Consider the following 21,991-nt stretch of genomic DNA (forward strand, 5'->3'; position numbering starts at 1 on the left):
TTACCAATCAAAGTCTTCATGACAAAACAACTTGGCTACAATTTACAATGATTTTTTTCCTAAAAATCAAACAGTGTTCATGGAAAAACATTTTGGCTAAAATTTACTATGATTTCCTTTCAAAACTCAAAAAATATTGACATAACTAAGTGTTCATATAAAGTCAATTTGGTTTAATTATTTTACGACATCAAGAACTAAAAATAGTAAAATATCACACAATACACATCATCTTGTCAATCATTGTTAATACCAAATATTAATCAACATGATTATATGTCTTTTTTAACAGCTTCTTTCAGAATATTTATAAGTAAATTAACACTTTCCATCTTCTCTTTCTGTCTTCTTTCTGCTGCTTCCTCTCTTAACATCATCCAAAAAGTCTTTCATGACCTCGACGGAACGTTTAGCTTTTTTTCCTCCTGTGGACCCTCTACAAAGACATATTTAAATCAGGTAAAACATGCATAGGCATTTATAAAGCATAATCATCAAGGTGGGCAGTTGTGGTCTAGCAGTACAATGTTTGTGATCACGAGGTCCACAGTCCCCTGCTTTAGACGCCTTTAATTTCCTTGTGCATGAAATCAATTTCAAATTGCTCCACTCCATGCTATACTCATATAAGATAACAATGTAAACTGAAGTAAAAAGGAAAATTTAAATGTTCATGAAATAAGTTTAGGTATTACAATGCAGTATGGTATTCAGTGAAGATAATAATACTGTTTATTGAAAATATCAGACTTTATTACATATTTATATGGTCAACTTGCATTACTGAAGAATGCATACCACTCATCTGTTCATCTTTGCTACAAGATGGAAATGATGCTCTTGAATGGCTTCTTTTTGGGCCGGAATTTTGAACAGATTTTTTCATACCAGAACCATGCAACTGCCCAAAAAGAAGCCATTAATTATTAACTTTAGATCATTCTTCCATTTAAGCAGGAATAACGTTTGTCTTGATTACAAAAGGACATTTCCGATTGAAACGGTTTCATATGGCGTAGTTACAGTAGCATTCACCACTTTAAAAACTCCTGACTGCTGGTGAGTAGTACATCTTTAATCCTTCCGCCAATATTTTATAGTTTTGATCACTTTGGTGTTGGTTACAATAAAATAGTGAACTTAAAAAGAAAAAGAAATAAATAAATAAAAGTAAATAAATTAAATGTAGCAGGTCACCATCCAAGGCCCATAAATAATATATTTATTTTGACTAAGTAATGGGAGCATACTGTGATAGGGCTGATCAGTATGTACGTACTAAAGGCCTGTTATCCTTGTTCATACGATAACTGAAGAAGGCACAGAAGTGTATGTGTTTGTTCACTTAGGTCTGTGCTTACACGCCGTGCATATCTAGTAACGCAGGAATGTGCAAATAACGTAAAAGTTACGCCGAATCTGTGCAGCGATATTGCCAAAACGCATACCACTGTAAGTAAACGAACCAAAATATTGTTGTTGTTTTTTTCTAAATCAAATTTAAAGAAATGAATTAGCGAATACGGCTGCTACGACATAATACTTTAACCAGCATTACATTTTGTTTCAGAAATATGTTTACTTCTTTTGATCATTCGCGAGAAAGACAACCTGATTACCATTTTGAAGGTGACTTTTGTGTTTCGTCAAATAAATATAAACATTTAACACATTTAAAACTCTTTTTTCATAGTCTGTATACCTAAGACATTTGTCAAACTACAAGTGTGTGGTATAACACTAGAAGGAAGCTGGTAAAATAATATTTAGCTACTTTTAATGAGATAACCACCGTTTCTCCGGTGCTTCATTCACGAATTTGTCGTTACCTCGTAAAAAATGTTCTCAATTACGTTTTATCTGCTAAATTAAGTGTTATATGACACGAGTAGATTGGAAAATGTCTCAGGTACCCCGAATATTAAATCATAAAGTTATATGTACGTTATTGTATTTAATTAAAGATATCAACAAAGCCAAAAATCGCCATTAATACGCTAGTCAGGTCGTAATTTTCACGATTTTCATGGAAATAATTTTGATGAGGTTTAAAGAATAATGTCTCAGCAACCGTATGCGTCATCTCTTCCAACTTGGTGTATAATAAAAAGTATTGGTCCATTTACTTATCGCAGAGCTCGTTTAGGCCACTAAATTGCACACTTCTTTGTTACTTTTGCACAATCCCTATGTTATTTGCACCTTCCTGCGTTACTGGATATACACGGTGTTACAACAGAAAATAGAATTTACAGTGTTTTTTTGTGAAATGTGTGAATGGAGTTACAGTAGGTTTTATTTGACACCGTGCAATATGTACAGTAGGGCATTTGATTAAATGAAATTTTCATCACTTGTCCGTATTATACGTACACTAATTAAATTTGATTATTTGTTTGCTGTTTTTTCGCCAACAGTCAAAACTAGTCGTCTGTTGGCACTAAAATATTTGCACGTTCTTCTCGAGAGGCGAGTGTAGAACGTGTCGTACAGTCGTCATATGACCTAAATTGATGATCCGGTAATTTCTGAACATTTATATATAATATTTAATAATTTCCTGTTGAGTTTTATATTTGATAGAATAGTACCTATCCTTTAATATCAGTTAATAATTTATAATTATTTTAGCAAATATATAGTTTTCTTGACTTAATGTTGTACATTTGCTTACGTATTAAAAAAAATTGTAAATATTATGGTTAAAGGGAGGTAATAGTATACAAAAAATACAGGCTGATTCGCTGTTCAAAGCGCAACGGCCATGCGAACGCTGCGCATTCAAAATTTTTACGAGTCATTGCACAGTGTACAGTACTTTAGTAATGATAATTTGATTGAGAAATATGACATAAAGAACAAAACGCAATTCATAATCTATTATTATTCAGAATACAAATGTTTTAATGAAATTGTTGTTAATCTATTCTTTATTTTGGTTTACAAATGTAGATCTACTGATTAATGTAAGAACAATGTAGGATTCAAACGTATTGTTAAGCATATTAATTAATTAACTATTTAGGATACTTATAACAAACAATTTAAAGATACATCTTAGAGTAAAATATTTTTGTCTCACAAAAAATTAATTAAAAATCTAGGTTATTCCTTCTGAATATGTCTAATTTTGATCAAAGAATGTACAAACTACATGTGTGTGAAGCTGCATCTCCTATAACAGGTCAAGTAATGTACGTTGGTCTCAGTTTTTTAAGGACACGTGTCGACCTATAGTGTGTAGAGTTTAAAACATAAGATATCTACTTATAGTCTAGTCAATATTAGTGAGTAGTCAAAACATGTTAATTCTATATTTACAAAGAGACTTTGTAGAAATTATTTACATTTAAAAATATGATATTTGAGCATAGTATATCTTTAAGATTCAAAAGTATTGATCAACAGTTACTAATGAGCACTTTAAAAAAACATTTATTTATTAAAAAAGTGAGGATACAAATGTATTGACTGGCTTATAGTACATCAATGTATTGATTTATTTACTGCGATTTAATAATTTATTGTCTTTATTAACTAATGAACGATTTATGAAATATATCTTTTGATTTTCTGAGAATTTATGAAACAAATGTATTGATAAATTTACTGGAGCTATTATTCATTTAGAGTTAATTTAGGATATAAATAGATTAGATCTAATCTGATTAAGCTATGACGATTAAAGAATTCATTTCTGAGAATTTAAAATACAAATGTATAGATTTATTTTTCTTATGATTAAGGACACATTCAATTTATTCTCGTTACAAATTTTTTGTTCTTTATAAAAACTCCTGATAAAGGAATTAATTCACTATATGCGTACAAGGAACTCCTGATATGATTATCCCAGTAAGTTAGCTATAAGCAGGGTTTACTGTATATGCATCTGTCACGTGATACACATTATCAAACAGATCGGACAAGATTTACACCAGATTCAACAGCAATCACCAATGTCATCCACATCATCGTCACAAAAATCCCGATCACGTCTATCATCATCAAAATGACTTACCTCATCCTAGTCATCATAAAAGTAATAATGATTTTCTTGAACTTTAACACCATAATCATCATCAAAATCATAAGTTTCATCATCATCTCTCATAATCATCATCAGAATTATTATAATCATTATCATTTCTAATATCTTTTATTGATGATAATAATGATGATGATGATGATATTAACGGACTTACAATGATGATGATAATTTTACTTTTAAAAATGATGATGATAACAATTGAACAGTTGATAATGATAATGTTCTAATGATGATGCACAGATGATGATTATACTGGTGATAATGGCGATAGATTGTTGTTGTTGTTGGTGATGATTTTCTGATGTCAATTATTTACTCTTTGTGATTATAGCGATGATGATAATGATAATGATGATAATGATGTACAGTTGAGGATTATAGTGATGATGATGATGATGATGATGGTGGTGGTGATGGTGATGGTTGTGATGTCTGGTGTTGTTGTTTTTGTTGAAGATGATGATAATGATGTACACATGATGATGATGTACTGCTGATGATTGTAGTGATGATGATGATGATAATAATGGCGGTGGTGGTGGTGGTTGCTATGAGCTGTTGTTCTTGTTGTTGTTGATGATGATGATAATGACGTACTCATGATGATGATGTACTGCTGATGATTGTAATAATGATAATGACAATAGACAAATTTTTGTTGCTGATGATGATGATGATGATAATGATGATGATGATGATGATGTTCTCATACTGATTACTAAAACAGAAATTTGCATTCCATTGCTGAATACTGAAGCATTTTGAATTGGGGGTTTATTATTACAGGTAGTAAGACAAAAAAACTTTTATCCAACGTTGACTGATTTTATCGGTAGCTTGAAATAAAACTTCTTTTATCTTATCATTTTTTAAATAACTGATTAAACTCTCTTGTAACTTAAATGTTTACAAGGTTAGCTTTTAAAAAAGCTAGTAGCGACTCGCTTCGTATTTTTTTTCCAGGGGTGCGTTTAAATGTAAAAATGATAGTTCTGTTAGCTGAAGAGACTTCAGCGAACATCAAAATAAAAGTGAAATAAAGTTATGGAAGCCAGTTCTCTAAGTTCAACAAAGAGGAATATGAGTATATATGAAGATGCATGTAAACAGATAGAATGAAGTTCTTATGTCTATGCACATTTACTATATGGCCTGTTGACCTTGACCAGAAAAATCTTAGATAGGTAGAATTCATAAAGATGTCTCTTTATACGAAGTTAAGTTGTAATGTGTTATTTAGTATTGGAATGAGTGACAGACACATCTGCAAGTCCTAAAGTAAACACAAGTAGTCAGAAAAGCCGGGATCCTATTAACAAAAAATATAGGTATCCAAGATTTTGACCAGTCTAAGATGTTTTTCAGATAAGCCGGGATCCTATTAAAACATATAGGGATCCTGGGAATTGACCAGTTCAAGAATATAGTTTTCAGAAAAGCCGGGATCGTATTAAAATATAAAGAGATCCAAGGAATTGGCCAGTTCAAGAATATAGTTTTCAGAAAAGCTGGGATCGCATTAAGACATAAAGGGATCCCGGGATTTGACCAATTCAAGAATGTAGTCTTTGATTTTTCCAATTAATTAGGCATATAATTATTGAGATTTCCGCATTTTAAGTTTGTTAATAAATACCTCTAAATATATTTATATCTTAAGTTTGATTGATTTAACGTACATACAATAAAAATTTAACGTTTAATGTCCTTTAATTACGACAATAATCAACACAAATATAGTTTATTAGTTTTACCTCTATATCTTACACGATCCCGGATCCCGGACCCCGGCCAGTAAATATATACACTAAATACCGATAATTGATAAAAGGAAAAAGAAAAAAAAATGCACAGAACCAGATGTACACTTATGTTAATTAACCAAACGAAAACTTACTACAGAGGAACAGGTGATATCGCTAAAACAAAAGTCAGTGTAAATATGATTTTTTGAAAAGAATTCATGAAAACAAACATTTTAATCATCATTATATCTTTGCGCTCAAAATAATACTTGCTGCTTTTTAAAAATGGCGTGAAAATTGAAGGTTTTTTGACGCTATGTAAGATTAAATTTGATTGGCTAAATAGTTTTGGATCCTAGCCCTGATAGATAAATTCTGTAGAAAGCTGGAAGCCAAGCTGCGATTAAATTTTTGGATGCATTCGGGGTTTTAGGTTGTTTTTCAGTAAAATCCTAACGTAATACCGGCGAGCCGGCAATAAGATATTATGCACCAAACAATACATAATTAATAGTAAGTACGAGCACGTTAGTAAGTAAGTAAGTAAGTAAGTAAGTAAGTAAGTAAGTAAGTAAGTAAGTAAGTAAGTAGGTAAGTAAGTAGGTAAGTAGGTAAGTAGGTAAGTTAAGGTAAGGTAAGGTATGGTATGGTAAGGTAAGGTAAGATAAGATAAGGTAAGGTAAGGTAAGGTAAGGTAAGGTAAGGTAAGGTAAGGTAAGGTAAGGTAAGGTAAGGCAAGGCAAGGCAAGGTAAAGTAAGTAAAGTAAAAAAGTAAACAAGTAAGCAAGCAAGGACTTTATTTAACTCGGCTTACACATTCGGTTTCCCGATCTTCCATGTGAGCCTCAGCTGATGTACACAACATATTTAACATATATTAACATGTACTTAACATAAACACATGTAACACATATATACACAAATGTCAAATTAAAATAGATCAATTAAATTGAAATAATGAGTAATTTATGGTATGATAATAATGATATGATTGTACACCAATAACAGAGAAAATAATATAATAAGTTATATAATATAATAACTTCCAACTACAGTATTGTTTCTGGTGTTAATTTTATTAGTTTATTAGTTCATTTATAAGTCGGCATGCTCATCGTCACTCTAAACCAATTAAACTTGTTCATAGTTTAAACAATGCAAGTATGAAAATCCAAAATTAAAAAGTGCTTTGGGCTTTGTAGGTTGAATTTGTATTTTTAGGTTTTTAGGTTTTTTTAGAATTCAATGGAGTGGTTTAAAATCCAATGCTGTGAACATATCACTTATAACAATTCCAGCATATCTCCCATCCTAAAACTACTAAGGTGTACGTGTTACTGCTGTCAAGTTCACTTTATGCTTTTTTGTCTTTAATCGGCTATTTTCTCGTGTCAACTTTTAACATCTTTTCTGTTTAGTATCCATAACTCGACACCAGACATTGGTGAGTCATATGCGCAAAGGCAACCACTTTATGTAGAACACGACACGATCATGGGTATGCAACGGCGTCATGTTAAAAACGGGTTTTGTTTGTTAAATTTAACGTCATGTGTACAAAATTTGGCTGAAACTATTGCAATAAGATAACAGAAGCTAAACCCAATCATGATTTACTTTTCATTTGCTAATTTTCAAGATGCAACTGTACAGTCCAAGTAAAACAGAGACAAGTCAAACAGAAAAAGTGAACTATGCTTTAGGTTAGTTCTATTGTTGAATAGAATTTTTTAATGATTGACCTCTAAACAGTTAGTTAAGATCAAAACTGCTAAACCAGTTTATAAGTTTTTTTCACAAATAAAATAACATTCAGCGGAACAATAACAATTGTCCCACTTAAAATCTAGAGTAGCACTCATGCGCAAACAGTTTTTATCTTCCGCATCTGTAGGGTATGTTAAAGCCCAAAAATCGTTTGACATAGGGACATAGTCTCCAAGGATGAACCTCCATGGCCCTTCGTCATCGTCCGAAAAGTAAGTATTGCGCCCATCCACATAATAGTCTGTTGACCCGAGATATCCTGTAATGTACGAGTCATATTTGCATACTAGTCTGAAATTTAAAGTTACTTATCCTCTTTCTTTTAAAAATATAAGAATATTAGTTATTAAAATAAAATACATTCTTAAGTTATTAAAGGCTTTTTTAAAGCATTCAACCAACTGCAATGGCCTTGCACTGCTTTAAATTAGGAACAGTTCATTCAAAAGAATTTATTGGATTTTGATATAAAAATACAAAATTTGAGCTACCAACAGTATAGAGCCTAGTGGTGCTGTATGAAAAAAAAACTAACAATTTCTAATAACAGTGCAATATGAATGCACGAATTTGCTAGTTGGTCTGGCACTATACATTTCCACCAATTTTATAAATGCCAATGAATGGACTGTTTGTTTTATTTATTTTAGTGTACATATTTATTTTTATATTGTGATAAAACTTTACCTGGGCAATCATGTATAAGGCCTAGAAGCATGACCATTTCCGGAACTGTTTTTATACGTGCGAGATATGCCCCTTCAGCTTCACATGCCGTACGTGCGCCACTCTGAGTCTTCAGGGCTTTCACTACCCTGCGAAAGAGATTGAGAAACATTTTCCAGCGGCAGTGGGAGGGACGTTGATTTTATCAATGTTTTTTTGTCAAGTGATTAAATAATATTATACATTTTGATGCTAGTTTTGATTCTAATATACAATTAATGGGTATGTAATATACAAAACTGCCAGAACAATGGAATGGCGTCATAGTCGTAAATAAGATTGTTTAAGAGCTTTATATAAACTTTCGAAATATTATGGAACAGAAAAAGACAAGAGTAACAAAGAATGTCAGCATTCCATTGCTGTAGAGAAGATTATTTTAGAATAATTAATCTTTCACAGTCAAAGTGTCAGATAGCCTTTGATCGATGGCATATAATCAACAATAAGTACATAGTATGGTTATAATTCATGATAGAAGTAAAACGCTCATAATACTCGATAAAAAAAACAAAATTGCACAGATCATATACAGTTCAATCTCATCAGATCGACCAACGTTGGGAGACACACATTTTGTTTAGTGTTTACTACTAGGACGTGTTGCTTTGGAGAGTTTAATTTTACTATTTGTCTTATTGTTGTTAAAAAGATACTGTCGTTGTTAAGAGGTAATTGTTATACAGAGGACCGCTATGTAGGGGTTATATTGTGGTACGCCGGTATAGACTGTCATTTTGTTTAACCGTATATAATTTTGATTTTGTAAATGAATTAATAAATAGAAAGACTTCTTTAAGATATGTTATGCACAATATTATACAATTATTGAGTAGTGTGCCATTGAATATGATGTGATATTCACCGGCAGGTGACATATTGACCGAGGCGACATCTGATCTACGTGAGAAAGTCAAAGTTTGTGTTGTTAGGCTTTAAGACCTCGTTGGAGCTTCTTTAACTGTAAAACACATTGTAAATATGCATTCTTTAAATGCCGATTAAGGAATTCAAAAATGTCATTTGTCATGCGTGTAATGCAAAGGGACACATAAAAAAGTATTTGCCTAAAAGCACGTGTACAAGGCTGACCTATCATGGACGACGACGACGTTCCACTGCAGATTATTAAATCTCTGACCAATGGTTCAAGCATAGAAATCATATCACACGGATCATCTGTTTCTGTTATGTCAAGAGGAGAGTTCCACAAGAGTTTTGGCAAGGGTTCATTCGATATACCGGCATCAGTGTGAAGAAATACAGCAAGTAGGAACGAAAGTGGTAAATGTTAGCTACAATAGACAGCCATAATCGCCGACACTGGGCATTGTCATGGGTAATGGTTCTGCGTTGTTTGGACGAGACTGAAGGAGTGTAATTACATTGGACAAGTCACGTATTGTACATAATAATTCAATTGATGTCTAATCAACACAGAAAATGACTTTGAAACTTTTAGGCATTGTTAGCCATTATTACTAAAATAAACGCATCAGAAAGGGCTACGCATATTGTGACCGTTGTTAAATGTTCGGAAGGAAAACGCGGAGACTACAAAAACATTGTTAATCAGTCAATCAATTTCTGAGACTACAAGATATTTTTACGAAATTGTCAAATGTAAAGAAATATTCAAAGTTATATTTACGCCATAACATTAGTTGGAGTGCGATGACAAAAAAAGTTAACTGACATATAGAATATCATCAGCACTTGCAATGTTGCAAAGAAACTATTGATCAAATTCTTCAGGTGATACCAGACGTACAGTAGTATGTTCTCGACGATATGGTCGTTACAGGAAGAGATGACATGGTGAGACAATTTCAGAGCTGTTGTATGTAGAAAAAGTTCAACTTCACCAGCTTATTTGGCACGCATGCACAAAAACTTCGAAGGTCCATTTCCAGGAAATCATTATGTTCTAATTTATAGTTTGTGCTCGGGGCAAATAGGCTGAAACTGTACATCTGCCAAACAAATGTTTTGATAACCGTTTTAAACGTTATGGTATACCTCAACAATTAGTAAGCGATTATTGTGTACAATTTCAATCAGATTTATTTGCGCATTGGAACTTTCATAATAGAGACACAGGTGCTTATCCATCCATAATGTTTATGAGGAGGAGTCTACAAAGCAAGTTAAGACATCGGATAGAGACGGTTATACAGGAAAAACAAAGAATAAAACTTGCAGCATCAGAATCGCAAAAAGGCGAAAGTTTGAAGGAGACTCACTAATAGGCTATAAAATGGTTGCTGGTCAGAATGTTATTCCACAAGGAAACCTCTCGGGCATAACAAAGAAGTCTTGAGAAAGTATATTGACCAGCTACGAGGATCATAAATGAATACTGAGTTATTACGCTGCGAAGGTTAACGGTTAGCCATGTGAGAATTAAACGTCATTATTAATTTACCGTTATCTTAGATCAGAGCATATGGTAAGATATATACCTATTTGGAAAGGGCAAACCATGCCTTAATTATGGCTGAGGGAGTTCCTTAATAAGTTGAGGTATCAGAATTGCAGCCACCGTCTATTCCTGCGTGATCGTAAAAATCGACAAAATGGGTTCGAATAACTTTATTCATCTCTTAGCTCCAGCAGGTGAGTTCGATTGACCCCTTGTGCTGACGCCCAAGGTTAGCCAAAATCACCTTTCATGTTTCGGCACCATGTGACCTAAATTGTGTTGGTTCGTTGTAAACCATACAAAACAAACATAGCACAATCCACCTTATCACGCAGCTGTATAATCATTTTAGAGCACGCATACAGTAAATGTGCTATCTAATTGAAGGTTATAAAATATCACTGAATGAATGACTGAATGAACTGTCATAAAAAGTCTAATGTGAGTTCAGCACAATGAGTCAATGGTGCCGTTTTGGTTTATGAATGAATTAATCTTTTAATCTTTATTTTAAAAGATAATGGACAAAAGCAGACAGACGGAAGGACGACAAAGAGACATAATATTTTAAGGCCGAAATTCTTATGAAGTGTCCATGCATAGAGAATTTTTTATAAAGTTTTATAATCTGTGTGGGGACAATGAATACAATCAAAGCACAGAAGGCGCTGAATTTGTTTGGGTCTCAGAATGTCAGAAAGGTGAAGGTTGTGAGATTATAAAACAATTTGTTTGTATAGTGTCACCAATGCTGTTTCCAGTGTTATAACTATAGTAAGACTAATTGCAACAATGCACTGATATTCAATTCAATAAAAAATAATAAAAAAAAGAAAAAAAGCGTTGCCTGATCTGGGATTTGAACTCCAGCCGCTTCCAAAGCGAGCGTGTAAATCCCTCGACCACGGGGAGCTATAAGATAGCAGCCTGAAGGATACCATATTATTCTAAATTAGAGTTTGTAACCCTTATTAATTTCGATATATTTTGTTCACGGTAAACCTGTTGTTTAACACTGAAGTAAATAATCATGGATGTATATCTATAAGAATAACACAATATTAGAAATCTTCGACGAATCGGGAACTATTTTTTCGTTACGAAAATTAATGCGCCTGTCATTTGACAATCTTTACGCAGTGACCACTCCTGAATTTTTCGGCGTTAATGTACATATGAAGGGAAATAACCGCTTCGAGGAGTTTGGACTACTTTCGGCATTTGCAAATAAGAACATCAGGCTCTGAAATTTCGCTACCATTATTTGTTTGGTCTGACGACCCAAACAAATAAAAACCCGGTATTTTACGACATGAAGACGTTTACATTTGGATCAAAGTTGGTCAAATATAGGTGAAAATTGTAGCTGTAGGATATTGCAAATTGCTTAATCGGTTTGATTTAGTCAGTTCATGAGGGATAAGTAATAGAAGGAGCATCGAAATACGAGGCTATCTTATTTGTACGAGATTGATGTTTTTTCTCTTTTATATGAAAGGCAAAATTAAAAACACGTTTTTTGTTGTAACAATATGACCCCCCCCCCCCCCCCCCACCCAGGAAAAAAGTAACCAATGAACGATCATCTGAATGTAACATTTCTATCGTTATTCCTTTCTCTGTCGTCACAAAACAGTTAACCCCAGAAGAAAGGCCAATCAATGGGCATGTTCTGTGTATAATGTATATACAATGCAACATATGTAATCATAGAACTCTCGTATGTGACAAATGTGATATGTAATAGATGTGCTCCTATAAAACAATGATGTTAATATTTCACATTTTAACTTGAACGCTAGTGACCATGATGGTTTCACCGAGACATTTGTATACTGCACGTAAGACCCTTTATTACTGTATGATTTATTTAATATATTTCGTTTTTTACATTTTTAGAATAACAGGAGAGCTTTAAGAAACACAAAGTCAATACTTACTTATAGGTAAATGGCTGCATATCGCTGAGTATTATTGTTCTATAAATAGAATCATCGGGAGGACAGTCAAACGATGAAGTAGTAGTAAAGATAGGTGGTGCTGTGATTTCTGGTGGCGCGGTGGTTACAGCATTTGTTATGGTTACCGGTGGCGCCGAGGTAACTAGGTGCGTGGTGGTATCTGCAGGTGTTGTGGTATCTTCTCCTCCTGTTGAAAATAAGAAACTGTTATTGTTTTTTTCTTCAAAATTTTTGGTGTGTACTAGACTACTAGTTAGTATAGGACTTTCATACAATAATGGAATTTCTTATCAGTTTAGTGCCAACATATATGCATTCAGTATGCATGTATTTATATGGAATTGATTCATAGAAAAAACTAATAGCTTAAGTCTCTGTCCTACTTTTTCGTCCGATGACCCAAATAGCGTTTTCCCAACTATTAAGTTGTGCTACTTATTTTCATACACATAAGTTTCACTGCATAGAAATGATATTTGTGAGCTTAAATATCTGAACATAGGGAAGGTAGTCCACTTCCTCATCATCATTATCATAATCATCATTAACAAAATATTAATGATCATCATCTTCTTCTTCATCATCATCACAATCATCATCAACAACAATAGCATCATTTTAATTATCATCATATTCATTTACAATAATCAAAGGGCTGCAAGCTCTGTGGTATTTTTTGACCTTTGCAATCTAAATTGTACTGTATATCCGTATGTATTTTCCTGTATAAGTTTATTTTATGTACTATAATTCATCTTACAGGGCACCGAGATGCAGCGACTGCATTTAGATTTTTTACTATAACAGCTTGAGTTTGATACATACGGAATTTTGCATAACTAGAGCTGCATCAAAAAATCATTTATGTCCATTATTTATAACAGCCACACGCTACCCTTGCATATCGTGGATCCTTCCTTAATAAGACAAATAAAAAAATAGTTGCCTCAACTGGGATTTGAACTCCAGACCTCTCACACCCTAAACGAGCGCGTTACCCATTCACCACGGGAAATTATATGAAGAATGTTTGAATAAAATCAGATAATTCTAAATTTAGAATTTCCATTTCGGGTTTGTAATCCTTATTAATTTCGAGGTATTTTGTTCACGATAAACCTGTTGTTTAACACTGATGTAAATGATTTAGCGAAAATCTTCTCGCCAAAACAGTCCGACATGTATATATTCCACTACTCGACAGTCAGATTTATTTGTGTACTACGCTCTGAAGTGTTCGGTAATCGACACCGCTAAAATAGCATTTTCATTGATTAAAATGATATTGATCCGCGTAATTTGTGATTGTGCATTTATCGACAATTCTATAAGCCAACGCTACTTTTAAACTTTAAATGCGTTGCAATTTGTTAAATAAAAATATTTCTTTCTTATACATTGCTAGTTTTAAGCTGTTTTGAGAACTACTTGTTGTTAGGTTTGTCGTGAAATCTATGTGCCAGAGATTGAATGTCAGCATTGTATTTACTGATCTTCGATCAAAACATACAAAAAATGTTAATCAAACACATGCAATCACATTTCTATGTTTTTGTTGTTGTTGTTGTTGTTGTTGTTGTTGTTGCTGATGCTGTTGTTGCCGTTGCTTATTATCAAAATCCAATGCGGTTGGTTATGTTCTCAACCTTAAATAATATGAAGCGGTGATTATGTATTATTATTAAAACTGATGTTGTTGTTAATGTTGCTTGTTTTCAATTTCTGTCTGATAAGAAAGTAAGTAAATAAGTTAGTATGTCGTCTGCAAACATAATTATATAAACATTTGTTTTGCGGTTGCTTTAAGGATAATTGTTACTGATTCTTCTTATACTATTAGATAAGAAATATTGCACTTACCTTCATACAAAACGTAATATGTTGATTTTTCCAGATCCCGTAGTCCATCAATAGAAATGATCACGTGATCATGTAACTGACACAGAAAACCAGGAAGATAAAAGAATGACACGCAGCCGCCGTCATCCAAACAGATCTTGCCACAATGGATTCGACTCCTAACTGATATTATTGATCCGTCCGGCGAAACTTTTCCATCAAATTCGAAGTTTCTGTTCCATTTTTTATCGGCGCAAGTTACTAAAAATACAATTTAATTATTGAATGCCATATTTATCATTCCTACAAGATTTATTATTATTATTATTATTATATTAGAATCATCATTATTATTATTATTATCATCATCATCATAATCATTGCCATCATTTATATCAAGAAAATAATATATTTCTAAAACGTTCATATATAAGTCTTTCATATAAATATTAAGTTAAAAATTCAAACCTAAATCTAAACAACAACATTTATTTAACAGTTTCTACTTACCAAATTTTACAAAATAAAAGAAGACAACAAAAAGCGATATTTTATAAAACGTATTAAAGTCTAATAAATCCATCCCACTCTGTAAAGAAATACATCCGATCTATCGGTAAGCTGCTAATGAGTTGATGCTTACGTGCATGGTAAGTGCTTGTTCTAATCGTTAGCAAAACAGTCCTTTACAGTTCACTAGCTTCATATAAAAGTGAATGCGGGTAAATGATCTGAATCCATGTTTTTGTTCGGTCTTACAAGCTTTTGCAGTTGTTTGCCCTGCTTACATACAAAAACACCGTAATTACGTGTTTCGTGTTGTTTGACTGTGTTACAGTAGAATGCTGGTAAAAAAATCTGATCTAGTACTAGACCGTCTTCCTCCGAAAGCAGAAAATTAATTTTCCGTAAGGAACTGTTTATTTCTCGGAAGTAATTGTCAGCTTCTAGAAACTAGCTGTCGATTCCCAGAAGCTAGCTGTCGCTTTCCTAAGGAAGCTAATAACTTCTCTAAACTAACTGTCAACTTCCAGAAACTGTCAACTTCCTGCCAATATATCATTCTGGTGCATAACAGATAACAAACTTATTGTGTGTACATGTACACACTTTGTAACTATTTTTTCTCCGTAACAGTATTGAAAGGGAGACATTTTTGTGCATTGACATCTGTAGAAGCACAAGAACCCTAAAGGCTCGGTAGATGTTACTGCACTGTTTTATGGCACGTTGAGTCGAGTCACGCATATAAAAATGCGCAAATATGCGTGCTCGCGTGCTTTTATCTGTTTATCATCTCAGTGAATGTATTGTTGCGTACGCAGTTTTTATACAAGAATAAAATTCTGCAATTTCCTTCAATTTCCGGTACATTTTGTGTGTTTATATTACCATAAGCAACTCAACGCTTTAACTACTTACCTAGCTCTTTAAATTTATGTAGACTTTAACAAACGTCATGATGAGACACCGCATGTTGAACAAAACAATATAAGCAAACACACACATGAATACTTGGTTAATGGGTTACGATTTTTTTAGAAAGAAAACATTGGAACTAGCATAATACTGCGATGAATCAAAATCAACATAATCACATTATTTCCTCCAATTGACAGCAAGACGTTGTTAAGCACATACTGACTCCCTGCAGCTATTCACGAAACGAACGAAACGAAACGAAACGAAACGTAAAATGCACCTAAGGGATAATACTCACTGACATGCCACAGACGCGCATTGCGTGAGCACATAATATCTATTGCGTTGAAACGTAATACCTTTTGCGTGTGCATGCTATAGCTATTGCGTGAGCACGTAATATAAATTGCATGCCTACGTAAAACTACCGCGTGAGCATGTATTGTCTTTTGCGTGGCCACCTAACACTCTCGCGTGCGGATGCGCTATAGCTATCGACTGCGCACGTAAAATCTAACGCGATGGCGTGTAATTGCTTTCGCGTGCGCAAGTAGTAAATATTTCCTATAAATTTTTTATGACACCATGCAATACACATTTAGAAGTGAAATTTACTAGAACTCGATCTAATTGATTCGATTTGCAATTAAGTGCACACGTGATAGGTATTATGTGGCCACGCGATACCTTTTGGTAATACCTTTTGGGTATCAACGTTTAACCTATCACGAGCAGACGTAATAACTATCACGTGACCTCGTATTAGTATCATGTTTGTACGTGCGTTCGCACGCAGTAAATAAAAGATTGTCTTTGTTCCCTTTGTGCCACTGTAGTACTGACTTTAATATATATTTACATGTATATCGGTAACATAATTTATGAAGAAGCACATACGTTTCGTCGCATTGTGTAAAAAGGAAAGCATAAGGAAAGGTACTTCAAGGTTCAAAATTACGTTCAAGGGCGGTTGTACATTTTACCTATAGTAATAATTGAGGGGAAGGTCGTGTCAATGAACTTATAATCTAAAAAAACATCTTAAGTGAAGCTATTTGGACGTTTTTGGGAAAATAATGTGATCAGGAATTAAGATGTTGGATAGATTACTTTATAAGCTTTTAAACTAACAACGCATGTTCATATATCCGGTTAAATTCAATCAAGAACCGAGAACTAATGTGTTGTTGTTGTTTTTGTATCCACTTAGGGATTACATTATTTTCCCAATTATCACTTCCAGTTTCTACAGGTTACTGTAAGGGTTAATGCAAAAAAATCAATTTTCTTAGAACAGTAATTGCCTTTCCTAGCGAAACAGTACATGTACTTTCTTTTTTGTATATATTACTCCCATCTCTTATACACTTACAAGACATGGACAATAAATATAATTAGAAAATAAACACTCGAGTTATGCTTAAACGTAAAATGAAGACATTGGAATCATCCCTACTGTAAATTTAAGGTGTAATTAAATGCAATATATAAAATATTAATAATTTTATTAATACATTCAGTCGTAAATACCCGCTACCCCTTTATCCAAACGACCTACATATATAAATACTGTGTGAGTAGATTTGTTGGACTGAGAAAATTGAGTAAGTTAGTCAGTTAGTGAAAGAGATAGTTAAAATGTTGGTCAGTTAATTAAGAAATTAGTTTCTGTACTTTAAGCTGTTATTTTGTATTGTTTATTCAAAAGGTTGATTGTACGGTTTTACCAGAATTATAATAGGTAATTCGATTTTTATATCGATTTCCTAATCAATAGCCTTTAAAAGAAAGACGTATCGTACCACATCTTCATGCCGTGAAATTGCCATTATAACAAATTTCCTTCTTGGCAAGGTAACATGGACATACTGGTAACACATCTTTTGTACAAACTCGTGTTTTTCTCGTGGTGTATACATTTAGGTGAGTGGATATTCCATTATAAGCTAAAAGTATTTGTTTTTGATCTTCTTACTGACAAGAATTTGGCAATTTATGCTCTTGTGTGTACGTGTGGTTCATGTAGGTAAAAACCAATTGATAAATGTTCATTTAATATATATATATATATATGTATATAAAAGCCGCATGCCTCCAAACAAGCAAAATCAAACAAAATATATTCCGGTTTTTTTTTTTTGTTGTTGTTGTTTTTGTTGTTGTTGTTTTGTTTTTTGTTTGTTTGTTTTTCATTTATATTTTGAGGTCGTTTGAAAGTGTGTGAATTGCATTCATAGTTTGCCAGAAAACACTGCTTTTAAATACATTTCAAATTTTCATGAATAATAGCATGAACCTAGAGGCATGCCGCTTAGAATAATTAAACAAGAATGGCAAAACGGAAAAAAACATATATGATACAATTTGTTTTAACTATAGTCTCTTTCTTTTCAAAATTGTCTCAATTCAAGTCACGTTTTTTTCTATGCTCCATTTCACAGTTTAATTGTTTGTGCACTTTAAGGTAGTTTCACTTTTCTATTCATACTCAAGAATGCTATTGATTTAACATGTATCTAAGTTGCCGTTTGTTGCAAAAATGAAAGTTTTGGTCCCGCATAATTTATATATCGTCGTGGAGGAAAAAGTTGCACTGGTTTGTTTGTTAATTAGTCTGTTTTTAAGTCGACTTTAATATCTAGGTGGATGGTCAGTCCATCTTAACGAGCTTTTCTGGATAAATTACCAGTAATTACCAGTAATTTCTCCGCAAGTGACCGGCTATTTATTCTACATGGATGAGAGGAGAGACACTTGACCATTAAGACTCAATGTAAGATTTCGCACAGGGATTTAACCAGCGACCAGAGTTATAACTTTATTCATGGAAATAAGTTTTGCTTTTTACTTTGAAGATTCAAAACATCAACTCACAGACAAGCTATAGAAACCGAAAGACACACTATATGAACATAAACGAGCGGAAATATATTTCTTGTTCATTGAATGTAATAAGAAAAGAATGCCACTTTTTACTTGCCTGCCCAAAGTATAAGAATTTAGAAGAAAAAAAAATATAATTGAAACCATAATTATTACTGCCATTTCTTTTTAAGTAACATCTCACAAAGACCATATATTGTTTGACCATGCTTATTTATTATGCTTTTTTTGTTAAGAGAAAAACTAGTATCTTTATATGTACTTAACAGTTTTATTTTACTTGTATTTTAACTGTATTTACCTGCATTTGAAGCAAAATGCCACCAGATTCATGCTTACTTTCATGCAAATTTGAAAGTATTTAAAAGTAAAATATTGTGAAGTGAACATAGAAAGTAATTAACATATTGAAAGCGGCACTAACAATCCACGTGAATAACCAAAAAGAGGTCAAAATATGAAAAAGCCCACACTGGTGTAGTTCCGAATTTGTGCATAGAAATTTAAGTTTTCATATCTAAAAAAAATAAGTAGACAAAGTAAGCAAAAAGCTCTCTTCTTACTTCTATGTTGATAAATCTATAAATTATGTGAATCAAAATGAAAACCAGGCCCGAAAAATAATAATAAAAAATCAACACTTAATCATCTGATATTTACGAAGACTTCTTTCACACTTTCAGGCCCCAAAAGCCCCCCTCCCCCCTTCCAAAATGTTATTATTTTCATTTCTGAAAAAAAAATCTTCTTTTTCTCCTTTACAATTTTGGACAAAAAGTACGGTCGCTGGCTATACAACCGAACTGTTTTTTTTTGTTTTTTTTAGATATACAAATTAAGTATATTGTATGGAAGTTAAAATACCATTTTGTTAACGTTTGGCTGACTTTATGACAAATTATTTCAAATTCAGTGCTACTAACTAACGGTGAATAAATACATTATTTAAACATGTTTACCCCTTCTAAAGAAGAAAACAATACTTAATGTGCCGTTAAAAAGAAAATGTACGTATATTGTATAAGAATACGACCAATTCTTTTTTCTTCTCTAATTTTAAACAAACTCAGCATTCGTATCTGAAAACAAATGGACAAGAGAGGCGACATTCGATGGAAAAGTGCCAATGTCCGGATTGACAATAACTTCCCGAAGTCTAATTCATTGTGGTAAGAAGTGTCTTCACAACAACTCCTGCGTGGCATTCTTCTTCGAAAGCGTTGACAATTTTAACTGTGAATTGCAGGACCATATACTAAGCTCTACTGATGGACTCAGTGATAAAAATGCAGTTACATATTATATTTTGTATGGAGGTAGGTTCGCTTTTTATATGTTTAATTAGAAAAAGTTAAAAAAACAACAACACATTTCTTTTTAATAACGTAAAACAATCGTGAGATATTAAAGGCACATGAAGTCTGAAATATGTTATTATTTTCATTTCTCAAAATATGTTTTATTCTTGGTGTCCTTTACAATTTTGAAATGAAGTACCGACTATGTCGTTGAACTGGCTTTTTTCTTCTTTTTCGTTTTGGCAATACTTTCAGTTATAGTGATTACGTTTATTGTATGGAAGTCAAAATACAATTTTATTTACATTGGGCTAACTTTATGAGAAATTATTTCACATTCAGTACTACTAACAAATGCATTTAACGCATCTCCTTAATAACATGCATATAATTAGAACGCGTTGTCCCTTTTAAAGAAGAAACACTTATTCATTTCTCAGGCATAATGTGCCTTTAATTAGATAGAATTTTCCCGGGTACAACTGTTTTAAAGTACATGTATAGTTAATTATAACTTTTTCAATATTTGATGTTTTCTAAATAAGCAACTTCCTCAACTCCTGCAGTCACTACTACTACATCAACAACGCCTGTGCCGACTACCACTACATCAACAACGCCTGTACCGATCACCACTACTACATCAACAACGCCTGTACCGACCACCACTACATCAACAACGCCTGTACCGACCACCACTACATCAACAACGACTGTACCGACCACTACTACACTAACAACGCCTGTACCGACAACAACTACATCAACAACGCCTGTACCGACCACCACTACATCAACAACGCCTGTTCCGACCACTACTACATCAACAACGCCTGTACCGACAACCACTACATCAACAACGCCTGTACCGACCACTACTACATCAACAACGCCTGTACCGATCACCACTACATCAACAACGCCTGTACCGACCACCACTACATCAACAACGCCTGTACCGACCACCACTACATCAACAACGCCTGTACCGACCACTACTACATCAACAACGCCTGTAACGACAACCACTACATCAACAACGCCTGTACCGACCACTACTACATCAACAACGCCTGTACCGATCACCACTACTACACTAACAACGCCTGTACCGACCACCACTACATCAACAACGCCTGTACCGACCACCACTACATCAACAACGCCTGTACCGACCACACTACTACATCAACAACGCCTGTACCGATCACCACTACTACATCAACAACGCCTGTACCGACCACCACTACATCAACAACGCCTGTACCGACCACCACTACATCAACAACGCCTGTACCGACCACCACTACATCAACAACGCCTGTAACGACAACCACTACATCAACAACGCCTGTACCGACCACCACTACATCAACAATGCCTGTACCGACCACTACTACATCAACAACGCCTGTACCGACAACCACTACATCAACAACGCCTGTGTCGACCACCACTACATCAATAACGCCTGTACCGACCACCACTACATCAACAACGCCTGTGCCGACAACCACTACATCAACAACGCCTGTACCGACCACCACTACATCAACAACGCCTGTGCCGACAACCACTACATCAACAACGCCTGTGCCGACCACTACTACATCAACAACGCCTGTACCGACCACCACTACATCAACAACGCCTGTGCCGACCACCACTACATCAACAACGACTGTACCGACCACTACTACATCAACAACGCCTGTACCGACCACTACTACATCAACAACGCCTGTACCGATCACTACTACACATCAACAACGCCTGTGCCGACCACCACGACATCAACAACGCCTGTACCGACCACTACTACATCAACAATGCCTGTACCGACCACCACTTCATCAACAACGTCGTAACGACCACAA

The 21,991-nt window shown here is 33.9% G+C and overlaps 2 protein-coding genes across 2 annotated transcripts; one reads left to right on the forward strand and one right to left on the reverse strand.

Moving 5' to 3' along the window:
- Positions 1-318: 318 nt before the first annotated feature.
- On the reverse strand, positions 319-15,133 carry LOC132733337 (uncharacterized). Its single transcript, XM_060719975.1, has 6 exons — positions 15,022-15,133; positions 14,533-14,772; positions 12,652-12,859; positions 8,251-8,378; positions 7,636-7,822; positions 319-436 (listed from the first exon to the last, which is right to left on the reverse strand). The coding sequence occupies exons 1-6, from the start codon at positions 15,092-15,094 to the stop codon at positions 319-321; spliced, it is 954 nt and encodes a 317-aa protein (XP_060575958.1). The 5' UTR covers positions 15,095-15,133.
- A 4,809-nt stretch (positions 15,134-19,942) lies between these two features.
- On the forward strand, positions 19,943-21,978 carry LOC132733338 (mucin-2-like; the record flags this gene model as incomplete). Its single annotated transcript, XM_060719976.1, has 4 exons — positions 19,943-20,132; positions 20,660-21,252; positions 21,294-21,424; positions 21,614-21,978. Coding segments are annotated over exons 1-4 (1,279 nt in total), but the record flags the coding sequence as incomplete, so codon positions are not given.
- Between the last annotated feature and the right edge of the window lie 13 nt (positions 21,979-21,991).

This window comes from Ruditapes philippinarum, unplaced genomic scaffold (genome assembly GCF_026571515.1).
Source record: "Ruditapes philippinarum isolate M1 unplaced genomic scaffold, ASM2657151v2 ctg10638_1_1_1_1, whole genome shotgun sequence".
Classification (NCBI taxonomy): Eukaryota; Metazoa; Mollusca; class Bivalvia; order Venerida; family Veneridae; genus Ruditapes; species Ruditapes philippinarum.

Bases quoted from the DNA above. Each gene is read 5' to 3' on its own strand.
- LOC132733337 (XM_060719975.1), bottom strand. From the start codon at position 15,094: ATGGATTTATTAGACTTTAATACGTTTTATAAAATATCGCTTTTTGTT. The intron at 12,860-14,532 runs GTAAGTGCAATA...TATTTTCAACAG, and splicing joins ATATTACGTTTTGTATGAAG to GAGGAGAAGATACCACAACA. The intron at 7,823-8,250 runs GTAAAGTTTTAT...CGTACATTACAG, and splicing joins CCTTATACATGATTGCCCAG to GATATCTCGGGTCAACAGAC.